The sequence below is a fragment of the Aotus nancymaae genome, unplaced genomic scaffold (genome assembly GCF_030222135.1).
Source record: "Aotus nancymaae isolate 86718 unplaced genomic scaffold, 86718_ANA_hifiasm-v0.15.2.pri h1tg000004l, whole genome shotgun sequence".
NCBI classification, from domain to species: Eukaryota; Metazoa; Chordata; class Mammalia; order Primates; family Aotidae; genus Aotus; species Aotus nancymaae.
In genome coordinates, this window is record NW_026988415.1 from 18,534,313 (window position 1) to 18,546,598 (window position 12,286).

Consider the following 12,286-nt stretch of genomic DNA (forward strand, 5'->3'; position numbering starts at 1 on the left):
TTTTCTTCTAGGGTTTTTATAGTGTTTGGTCTTATGTTTAAATATTTAATCCATCTGTAGTTAATTTTTATATAAGGTGTAAAGAAAGGGTTCAGTTTCAGCTTTCTGCAGATGGCTAGCCAGTTTTCCCAACACCATTTATTAAACAGGGAATCCTTTCCGCATTGCTTTTGTCAGGTTTATCAAAGATCAGATGATTGTAGATGTGTGGCATTACTTCCAAGGCCTCTGTTCTGTTCCATGGGTCTATATCTCTGTTTTGGTACCAGTATCATGCTGTTTTGATTAAAGTAGCCTTGTAGTATAGTTTGAAGTTAGGCAGCATGATGCCTCCAGCTTTGTTCTTTTTGCTTAGGATTGTCTTGGCTATGTGGGCTCTTTTTTGGTTCCATATGAAGTTTAAGATGGTTTTTTCCAGTTCTTTGAAGAAGCTCAATGGTAGCTTGATGGGGATAGCATTGAATCTATACATTACTTTGGGCAGTATGGCCATTTTCACAATATTGATTCTTCCTAACCATGAGCATGGAATGTTTTTCCATCTGTTTGTGTTCTCTCTTATTTCCTAGAGCAGTGGTTTGTAGTTCTCCTTGAAAAGGTCCTTCACATCCTTTGTTGGTTGTATTCCTAGTTATTTTATTCTCTTTGTGGCAATTGTGAAAGGGAGTTCACTCATGATTTGGCTCTCTGTTTGTCTGTTATTGGTGTATAGGAATGCTTGCAATTTTTGCTCATTGATTTTGTATCCTGAGACTTTGTCAAAGTTGCTTATCGTCTTAAGGAGATTTTCGGCTGAGACTATGGGGTCTTCTAAATATACAAGCATGTCATCTGAAAATAGAGACAGTTTGACTTCTTCTTTTCATAAGTGAATACCCTTTATTTCTTTTTCTTGCCTGATTGCTCTGGCTAGAACTTCCAATACTATGTTGAATAGGAACAGTGAGAGAGGGCACCCTTGTCTAGTGCCAGTTTTCAAAGGGAATGCTTCCAGTTTTTGCCCATTCAGCATGATGTTGGCTGTGGGTTTGTCATAGATAGCTTTTATTATTTTGAGATATGTTCCATCGATACCTAGTTTATTGAGAGTTTTTAGCATAAAGGGCTGTTCAATTTTGTCAAAGGCCTTCTCTGCATCTATTGAGATGTTCATGTGGTTTCTGTCTTTGGTTCTGTTTATGTGATGGATTACATTTATAGACTTCTGTATGTTGAACCAGCCTTGCATCCCCGGGATGAAGCCTACTTGATCGTGATGGATAAGCTTTTTGATGTGCTGTTGCATTCGGTTTGCCAGTATTTTATTGAAGATTTTTGCATTGATGTTCATCATGGATATTGGCCTGAAATTTTCTTTTTCAGTTGTGTCTCTGCCAGTTTTTGATATCAGGATGATGTTGGTCTCTTAAAATGAGTTGAGGAGGATTCCCTCGTTTTGTATTGTTTGGAATAGTTTCAGAAGGATTGGTACCAGCTCCTCTTTGTACATCCGGTAGCATCCATCTGGACCTGGACTTTTTTTGGTTGGTAGGCTATTAATTGCTGCCTCAACTTCAGACCTTATGATTAGTCTATTCAGGGATTCAACTTCTTCCTGGTTTAGTCTTGGGAGAGTGTAAGTGTTCAGGAATTTATCCATTTCTTCCAGATTTACTGGTTTATGTGCATAGAGGTGTTTGTAGTAATCACTGATGGTAGTTTGTATTTCTGTGGAATCAGTTGATATCCCCTTTTCATGTTTTGCTATATCTATTGTATTCTTCTCTCTTTTTTATTAGTCTGGCTAGTGGTCTATCTATTTTGTTGATCATTTCAAAAAACCACCTCCTGGATTTATTGATTTTTTGAGGGTTTTTTTTGTGTCTCTATCTCCTTCAGTTCTGCTTTGATCTTAGTTTTCTTGTCTTTGCTAGCTTTTGAATTTGTTTGATCTTGCTCTTCTAGTTTTTTTAATTGTGACGACAGGGTGTCAATTTTAGATCTTTCCTCCCTTGTTATGTGTGCATTTAGTGGTATACATTTCCCTTTAGACACTACTTTAAATGTGTCCCAGAGATTCTAGTACATTGTGTCTTCATTCTCATTGGTTTCCAAGAACATCTTTATTTCTGCCTTCATTTCGTTATTTATCCAGTAGCCATTCAGGAACAGGTTGTTCATTTTCCACATTGTTGTGCGGTTTTGAGTGAGTTTCTTAATCCTGAGTTCTAATTTGATTGCATTGTGGTCTGAAAGAGTGGTTGTTATGAGTTCTGTTCTTTTGCATTTTCTGTACCTGCTCTAAGTTCTTGTTCCTTCCATCTAATATGGTGACCTGGAATGAGATATTTAGCCTCACTCAGCTTTTTCCTCTGTAATATCAGAGATTTAGACTAAGTCAATAGTTTTCAACCTTTGCTACACATTACAACTGCCTGAGAAGCTTAAAAAGCATCAAAAAAACTAATGCACAGTCTGCCTCCCAGACTAATTAAATCAGATCCACTGGGGTGGGGTCTAGGCTTTATTTACCTTCCAGATTGATTCAAATGTGCCACAAGAGTTAAGAATCACTGGAAGTGTGATGGTTCGAATCTCTTCCAGTTCTTAAAAACTCAAAAGCATAAGTCTTAATTCTAGACCTCATCTTCTCCATTTTGGCCAAAATTACAACTTCTTCAGTGGCTGTGACTAAGACATTTCAGATTCCTGCTCACTACGTTCTTTTCTCTTTCCCTTCAGTCCTCTCATATGGAACAAAAAACCAGTACAGTGAGGTCTTGAAATTACAGACTTGTAAAAATTAACAGAAAGTTTGTAAGTTCCCTGAATCCCTTTACCCCTTTTATTGATCAAATAGAGGTAAAGAGGGTATTATGAGGAACTGATTATTCTTAGCCACACCAACAAGACAGAGAGTAGTAGCAAAGTGAGGAAGCTAGAGATTCTGATACCCAAGGAAGCTCCCAAATCAACTGCTTGCCAACTTGGATAAGAGTCAGGTTGAGGGCCTTGGCCTAATCTATGAACAATTTTTTGCATGTGAGCTATAATCACTGGTTGTTGAGCCCTCCAAATCTTGAGCTAGGAGAATTGTTGTTAAGAGCTGAATGGAAAAGAACGGATCACACACAATAAATCCTTGCAGATAGAAAACCAACACCAGAAAACCCATGACCATCATGCTTTGTTTTGTTGGGCTATGGACTGTAGGAGTTCACTTGGAAAATGCTTTAATACATATAAATAGCAACAAGGAGCTGGCAGATAAAACAGGCTTTATGTATAAGATGAGTGCATATTTTTTTGAAACAGAGGGAGAATCATCTGATTAAGTAGGTTTTTAATGATTCTGTAAGGCCAAATTTGTCTCACTTTAGTTAATGATTTCCTAGACAAGCTTATTTTCTCTGCTGTCTTTCATATTTCCCTGTAAATGCTGCAAGACTGACTCTGGACCTCACCTCTCCAGCAAGAAATTTGAGGAAAGGCTCACTGATATTAAAAAAAAAAAAAAAACATAAAAGGGATGGTTTGTACTCTGATTTTGTGAAACCAAATCATTCTGACAGCTGTAGGCATTGTTGTAAGTAGGCACCCCATCATTGTCAAATTAATCCTGAATCAGTTCCTTCAGTAAGCATGAACAGAGAGAATATAATAACTACAATCTGAATTAAACAACTCCTGTCTCAGGAACCCTGGTTGTGAGAAATCTTGATAATAACTGTTTAAACTGAGTGGGATTTTCTCCCACTAATTTCTTAATAAAAATGCCAAAAAATTTGGCATAGCTGAATTGTCACAACAAAAAGTAAGGAACAAAACTAAAGGACTCTGGATGGGACAGACAGATCAGACTGGGTCTTTATGCTCCAGATGTCATGGTCACCAAACGATTGAATAAAATGATTTTTAGATTCACACAATCAGTTTTCTGTGGAGCAGAGATGAATACCTCGGAGGCCACGTCCTTCTGACACTCTTAGACAAAAGTTTGACAGGGATAGTAGGGAAATGTTATGTTTTGAAGAGTTTTGTCCCAAGCAAACATTTTAATTTCAAATGTTTTTGCCCTTAAACTTAGATCTTCCACCTCCTGCAACCCGAGAAAGACCACCAGGATGCAAAACAGTATTTGTGGGTGGCCTGCCTGAAAATGGGACAGAGCAAATCATCGTGGAAGTTTTTGAGCAGTGTGGAGAGATCATTGCCATTCGCAAGAGCAAAAAGAACTTCTGCCACATTCGCTTTGCTGAGGAGTACATGGTGGACAAAGCCCTGTATCTGTCTGGTAGGTGTTTAGATGTGGGGATTGTGTCCACCAGGCCAATATAGAGATTGATAGGACTATTTGTCTGTAGCAGCTAAGTTTGGACTTAGTATTACCTGCTCTTGCCTTCAGAGATGGAAACTGAATGTTCCCATTCAACTTATTCCTTTAAAGCTCTTCAATAGCTCCCAATTGTGTATGGGATAACTCCAGACTCCTCACATGTGGCATCTGAAGGCCTTGACTGTGTGCTCTACCTATTAGAGTCATCTCCTGATCCTTCCTTCCCTCACACACCATGTCCCAACCACACTAAGTGAACTCTAATTTCCAGAATGTGCCATGGTGTTTTATCACCTTGCCTGCCATACACACCCCCTAAAGCTCCAGCTCAGGCACACCCTCCTCTGGAAAGCTGTCTCTGACCTGTCTCCCTACTCTGCCCAGTGCTGCTTTAGGCACTCCTTCCTTAGGGCTTTCACAGCACCTGGTGCTTCCTCCCAACACGACGACACCTACTGTCCCATGCTAGAACTGTCTCTTTCCACATCCGTCTCCCCTACCAGTGTGCGAAATCTTTAAGGGCATGTACTGTGTCTTATTTAACATTGAATCCCCAGCACCTAGCACACACCCTAGCATCAAAGTAGATGCTCATAAATAGTTAGGGAAGTCAGTTAGTTGTCAAATATTTATTGACTGCTAGGCAGAATGCTAGGTTGCTGGGGATACAGCTAAGGCTGAGGCAGATAGACTTCCGGCCGTAAAGGATATTACATTCTGGAAAAGGCAAAATATATATGAAAACAAATAAATCAGTTACTTTCAGTACTGGTTGTAGTATTGGGATACGAGATTAAAATAATTCACCAAGACAAAAGTATGCCAAATTGCAGGGTCTTTATTGCCGGCGACCACGGAGGACTCACGTCTCTCAAATCCGCGGCCACGAGGGGAGAGTGTCAAGGCTTTTTATACCCAAAAGACCACCTTGGGAGTGGGGTTGAGGAGCGGGGAGGAGGATGAAAGGGCTTCAGACATTCCGAGGGCTGGTGGATTCTGTAAATCATCTCCTGGGCAGGGACGGGGGTGGGGGCCTCCGGACATTCCGAGGGCTCGGGGGCTTATTGTCACTTTAATTGCTACATAAATGATTCACAAAAGTCAAGACAAACGTTAGTTTACACATTGGGTACCGACAAAAGTCAAGACAAATGTTAGTTACACATGGTTTGGGTACCGGTGGAAATTACAGATCTTAGTTCACAGGGGCCAAGATGAGATTAGCTTGGGCTGTGCATTCTGATGAGCAAAGGCCAGCAATTCTGGCAGTTACTGATGAGAAAGGTAAACAACTTCACCTGGTGGACATTATCCAGAGCAGACTAGCAGTCTTATTTACAGAAACCAAGTCAGCAGTTATTGCAAAGAGAATGGGGCAGTTATTACAACTCATTTTTGGAGACACAGCTTTGTCTTATAAAATGGCATTGCTCAGGTTCTGGCTCCAGGCCAGCTATAGCACACTGGTAAGTACTCCTAGGGAGATAAAAAAGGTTAATGTACCCAGAGTTGTTAGGAAAGGAAGTCTTCTCTGACATTTGAACTGAGACTTGGATAATGTGAAGAGAGATGTCCCCATGTGAACATCTTGGGGAAGAGCATTCCAAAGTAAGGAACAGCAAGCCAAAGGCCCTGAGATGAAAATGGACTTGGCATGTTCAAGCAGAGGATAGAAGGTTAATATGACTGGAGCATAGAAAATGAGAGTTGGGGTGGAGGGAAATGAAGTCTGAAAGGTAGGCAATACCAAATCATGTTGAGTTTTATGAACTATGACAATGAGTTTTATTCTGGAAGCCACTGGAGGATTTTAAGGAATTCAGTGACATGATCTGATTTACATTTTAGAAATGTTACTTCTGAGCAGAAGATGGACTAATTGGTATGAGCAGGGATGGTGACTGGGAACTAAGTTAACCAACTGTAATATTAGTCTAACCCAGAAGTGATAGTGGCTTGTATAGTACAGTAGTTGGAGTAGAGGTAGTAAGAACTATCTCCTGCTTATAGTAAAAATTCTGATTTAGTGTGTGTCTTAGTCCATTTTCTGTTGCTTATAAAAGAATACTTGAAACTGAGCAATTTATAAAGAAAAGGAATTCATTGTTTACAGTTATGGAGGCTGGAAGTCCAAAGTCTAGGAGGCACATCTGGTGAAGGCCTTCTTGCTGGTGGGGTCTCTCTGCAGAGAGTTAGCTCAGGTCTTTCTTCCTCTTTTTATAAAGCCACAAGTCCTACTTTCCTGAGAACCTGCTAGTTCATTAATGGATTAATCCATTCATGAGGACAGAGCCCTCATGACCCAATCACCTCTTAAAGGCTCCAGCTCTTAATACTGCCACATTGAACTACTTCCTTGACTAACAGTAATGGTTTGGAAGAATTGAATCTAAGTGCTAGACATTTTATGATGACAGCATCATTGTTCATATAACAGGTGCTTATTGAACATCTTATTTGTGTAAACTATTGTACTAGGTGCTGTGAAGAGTAGAAAATGAGTAAAACCTAGTTCTTCCCCTTAATGAATTTAGAGTTAGTATGTAGTCATCCATTTATTTATTAAGGAAAAATGTATTTAGTGCCAGGCATTACTAAATACACTGATATAATACACACACTGCTAATAAGAGATAAAAAGTGACAAGTGCCATAGAGGAAGAAGTGAGGGATAAAGGTAGGAGAGGAAGAATGAGAATATTCCTGACTCCTAACTGGGGGCATGACGAAAGGTAGCTTTTGGACCAAGTCTTTGACAAAGGGAAAACATTTGCTTGTGGACAATGGGACATAAAAACAGTGTGAGCAAAAGTATAAAAGTGGTAAGCTTTGGCAAACATTCAGGAAACAGTGAGTAGTGGTTTGTTTACTAAGTAGACATGAGACGAGGAGTCAGAACATCAGTTATTAGCACACTCCGAAAGGCTTAACTGTTGGGTATTTGCTCCTCAGGTACTAGGGAATTGAAGAAATTTTTGAACAAGGAAGATAATTGTTTCTGCAAGATTAATTTGACAGCTCTGAATAAAACTGTATTAGAGGAGAGATGAAAAAAGAGGAGAGGAGGTCAGTTAGAAGCTTGTTGTAATAGGCAGAGGAAAATTTAACAAAGGTTTGAAAAAGTAGGCTAGTAACATGGGGAAGGAAAGGAGGAGGTAGACGGAGAATACTCTTATTATAATTGCTAAGTGCTATAGAATCTACTACTGAAAATTCGACAGCACTTAACAATGATAACAGAGCATTCCATGAGACTGTTTTAATAAAAACATAAAGGTCTCAAAAAACCCTGCATAGTTGTACTTAAAAGACAATATACTGATCAGGAAGCATCCATCTAAACATCACCAAAATCAGCTCTCTGTTAACAGCCACCTCCTAGAAACATTCTTAGGACTGCCAAAAGAAAGAGGATTTCAATCAGTGATATGAAAACAACTAAATTTTTCCCTTTAAATTTGAATCTGTCCCCTGAAAGTGCACAGGTGCTACCAATCTCCTGAATGGGGTGGCTATTATCTCATTTTGTAAAAGAAAGCAATTAAAACAAACAAACAAAAATCTCTTACAAAAGGGGCTAGAAAATGTGGAGATAATCTTTTTTTTTCCGATGGAATTGGAGCACCTTTAGGCTCTGGCACTGTGCACAGTGCACCCAACCCATAGCATTGTAGTATCTTTAGTGAGGTTTATGTAGAGCTTTCATATCATCCTATTATTTGATCCTCTCTACAGTTCTGGGAGAGTAGGAAGGTAATCATTAATAGCCCCATTTTTCTGATAGCTCAGATGATCAGATAAGATGAATGGATGTGCAAATGTATTATAAACTGTAAAGAGCCCTATAAAGTTTTGCTTATGAAATGTATTCATTCTTCCTTTTTCTAAAAGGGATGTATGGCAGTTTTAGCATTACGTGGTAATATTATTCTTTGTAACAGCTTTAATTAGCTATAATAATTAATAATTTAATTTTAATGAGGTATAATAATTGACATAAAGTGACCTTAACATATTTTAAAAATACAATTATATAATATTCTATATATGTATTCAGCTGTGAAACCATCATCAACAATGAAAATAATGAATATGTCTACTATCCCCAAAAGCTTCCTGTATACCCCTTTTGTAATCCTGTCCTTCTACCCCTCCCCACTCCACCTTCAGGCAACCATTTATCTGTTCTCTATCAGATTAGTGTGCATTTTCTAGAACTTTATATAAATGGAATCATACATTATGTATGCTCTTCCTTCCTTTCTATAGATTCAGATTTCTACTTGGTATCATTTTCCCTATGCTTGAATTTCCTTTAATATTTTTTGTAAAGCAGATCTGTTTCCAATGAATTCTTTCAACATTGATTTGAAAAAGTATTTCATCTTTCTTTTTGAAAGATGTTTTTCCTCTTTCAGATGTTGTTCCACCATTTTCTTGCTTGCACTGTATCCAACAAGAAATGTGATGCTATCTTTATCTGTGTTTCTCTGTGCATATTGTGTCTTTTGTCCATGGCTGCTTTTAAAATATTTGTATTATTGCTGGTTTTGAGCAATTCAGTTATGATATGCTTTGGTGTGATTTTCTTCTTATTTATTATGCTTGGGGTTCATTGAACTTTTTGGATCTGTGAGTTTTGATCAAATGTGGAAAATTTTCTCCCCTTATTTCTTTAATTTTTTTCTGTTCTCTCCCCTCCCTTTTGGTGCTCCAGTTAGGCATATATTAGGCCCCTTGAAGTTGTCTCACAGCTCACTGGTATTCTCTTCCTTTTTTCAGTGTTTTTTCCTTCTGTATTTTATTACAGATAGTTTTATTGCTATGTCTTCAAATTCATTCATTTTTTTCATTATAGATTCAGAGAGTACCTATGCAAGTTTGTTATATGAATACATTACATAATAGTGAGCTTTGGGCTTCTAGTATACCCATCACCCAAATAGTGATTATTGTATCCAATAGTTAATTTTTAACCCTCATCCCCCTCCCACACGCTTCACTTTTGGAGTCCCCAGTGTCTATTATCTATCTTTATGTATATCCTTTGTTTAGCTCCCACTTATAAGTGATAACACATGGTATTTTATTTTCTGTTTCTGAGTTGTTTCACTTATGATGATAGCCTGCATTTACATTTTAAAGTATTACTAAATTCACACATTCAAAAGCCCAATCTTCATATAATCCAGTGAGACAGAAGAAATAAAAATGCTTCTCTTTTGCTGCTTTCAGAATTTTTTCCTTCACTTTGGATAGTCTGATGCCTATATGCCTTGGTGATGTTCTTCTTGCAAAATATCTTTTAGGTGTTCTATGAGTTTCTTGTACCTGGGTGTCTACATCTCTTGCAAGACCAAGAAAATTTTCCTGGATTATTCCCTTAAATATGTTTTTCAAATGTTTTACTTTTTCTTCTTCTCCCTCAGAAATGCTTATTACTTATAGATGTGGTGGCTTTACAGAATCCCATATTTCTCAAAGGCTTTATTCATTGTTTTAAATTCCTTTTTTATTATTTTTGTCTGACTGGATTAATTCAAAAGATCAGTGTTCAAGGTCTGATAGTCTTTCTTCTTCTTGATATAGCCTGTTATGAAAGCTTTCAGCTGTATTTTCTAACTCCTTCAGTGAATTTTTAATTTCCAGAAGTTCTGGGGTTTTTAAAAGATATTTATTTCTTCTTTCATATCCTGCATTGTTTCTCTGATTGCTTTGTGTTCGTTTTCAACTTTCTCTTGAATCTTATTGAGCTTCCTTACAATCCATATTTTGAATTCTTTATCTGTCATTTTCATTTTGGTTAGGATCCAATGCTAGAGAGCTAGTGTGATCTTTTTGGGGTGTCGCAACACTCTGTTTCTTCATGGTGCCAGAGTTCTTACACTGGTTCCTTCTCACCTGAGGAAGCTGTCACTTCTTGTTTTTGAATCTAATTTCATTTGGATGGGACTTTTTCCCCCTTGAAGGTGTGACTGTAGCGTATGCTGGGTAGGGTGCTTTGGTTTTGCTTCTTTAACCCTGTGCACTTCTGTTAGCAGGTGTCCTATTGTGCCATGCAGTTCAATCTCCTGGCCAGTAGGTGGCGTGTACAGGTAAGAGCCACCTGTGGCAGAAGATTAGCGTGTGCTGTATCTTTTTTACTGTGAGGTGTTGTCTGTTCTTTCAGGTGATGGGCTGGTCTGTGAAATTCCGGGTTCCCTGTTCAGTCCAGGGAGAGAAGATACAGGACAAAACTGGGTGGAGCTGGACCACCAGGCTCGCCCACGAATAACCCAATAATGAGCACAGGCAGCAGCCCTGACAGGAGTGGCTAGGGGAACTCTTGGTAAAATGTGCCGAGGTCTCTTCAACGGGATGAGGGGGCTGCATCAGCTCCACTTCCTAGACAGGCAGGATCACAACCTTGTCCTGGGGCTCCTGACTTAGTTTACATGCTGTCTATCTATCTCTAGGCTACTAGGTAGCTGAGAGGAGTGACTTTGGGGAGGAAGCTCTTCCTCAGCCCAGTACAACCAGCTTTGTGGCTCACCTGCTCTCTGACACACCTTCGTGTAGATAATGGGAGGGGCTCTGCATTTCAGCGTGTGAGGGTGAGTGGAAGCTCAGGGGGTATCAGCTGGTTGGGCCCAACCTCAGGCCTCAGGGGAAGTGGTCAGGTGCCAGCAGTGATGGATGGGGCTAAGCAGTCCTCCAATTCCCAGACTCCTAAGTGACCCACTGGATGGTGTGTATGGGACCTGGAGGGACTCCGCTGGGACTGGACCAGCAGGCTTATTCTTAGGCCCCCAGGGTTCAGGTGGTGGCTGTGATAGGGAGGGTGGGCTGGCCCCCCGTCACCAGCAGAACTCTTAGATGGGATCAGGCAGAAGGCTCAGGTGCTGGGGGTCCCCAGGTTCATTAGTTTTTTTCTTATGCAACATTTAACTTGCCATCAGTCCTGTCCGGTGATGTTTTTTTAACTTAGACATTGTAGCTTAAGTCTGTAGTTGTTTGATTGTGGCTCTTTTCATATCTTTTTTGTTTCTCCTTAATATGGTCAGTCTTTTCTCTAGCTTCTTGAGCATGTGAAATCAAATTTTCATCATTGTTTTTATATCCTTATCTACTAATTAAGTTATCTGCCTCACTTCTGGGTCTGTTTGGATTGGTGGATTTTTTTTTTTTTTTAATTTATCAGAGCTTTGCTTGCTTCTTTAATTTTTTTTCTTTATTTTTATTGCATTTTAGGTTTTGGGGTACATGTGAAAAACATGCAAGATTGTTGCATAGGTGCATACGTGGCAGTGTGATTTGCTGCCTTTCTCCCCTTCACCTATATCTGGCATTTCTCCCCATGCTATCTCTCCCCAACTCCCCACCCCCAGCTGTCCCTACCATTCCCCCCCAACAGACCCCAGTGTATAGTGCTCCCCTCCCTGTGTCCATGTGTTCCCTTTGTTCAACACTCGTCTATGAGTGAGAACATGCGGTGTTTGATTTTGTGTTCTTGTGTCAGTTTGCTGAGAATGGTGGTTTCCAGGTTCATCCATGTCCCTACAAAGGACGCGAACTCATCATTTTTGATGGCTGCATAATATTCCATGGTGTATATGTGCCACATTTTCCCCGTCCAGTCTATCATCGATGGGCATTTGGGTTGGTTCCAGGTCTTTGCTATTGTAAACTATGCTGCAATGAACACTCGTGTGCATGTGTCCTTATAGTAGAACGATTTATAATCCTTTGGATATATACTCAGTAATGGGATTGCTGGGTCAAATGGAATTTCTATTTCTAGGTCCTTGAGGAATCGCCACACTGTCTTCCACAATGGTTGAACTAATTTACACTCCCACCAACAGTGTAAAAGTGTTCCTATTTCTCCACATCCTCTCCAGCATCTGTTGTCTCCAGATTTTTTAATGATCGCCATTCTAACTGGCATGAGATGGTATCTCAATGTAGTTTTGATTTGCATTTCTCTAATGA

General features: G+C 39.4%; 1 protein-coding gene across 5 annotated transcripts in view; it reads left to right on the plus strand.

The window, feature by feature from the left end:
- Nucleotides 1-12,286, plus strand: part of ENOX2 (ecto-NOX disulfide-thiol exchanger 2) — a 299,872-nt gene that overhangs the window by 235,647 nt on the left and 51,939 nt on the right. For all 5 annotated transcript variants that reach the window (XM_012458755.2, XM_012458756.2, XM_064361158.1 and 2 more), the window contains one exon: nt 4,067-4,273. In XM_012458755.2, coding sequence (XP_012314178.2) covers nt 4,067-4,273 — 207 coding nt within the window. The remainder of the gene's footprint in view (nt 1-4,066; nt 4,274-12,286) is intronic.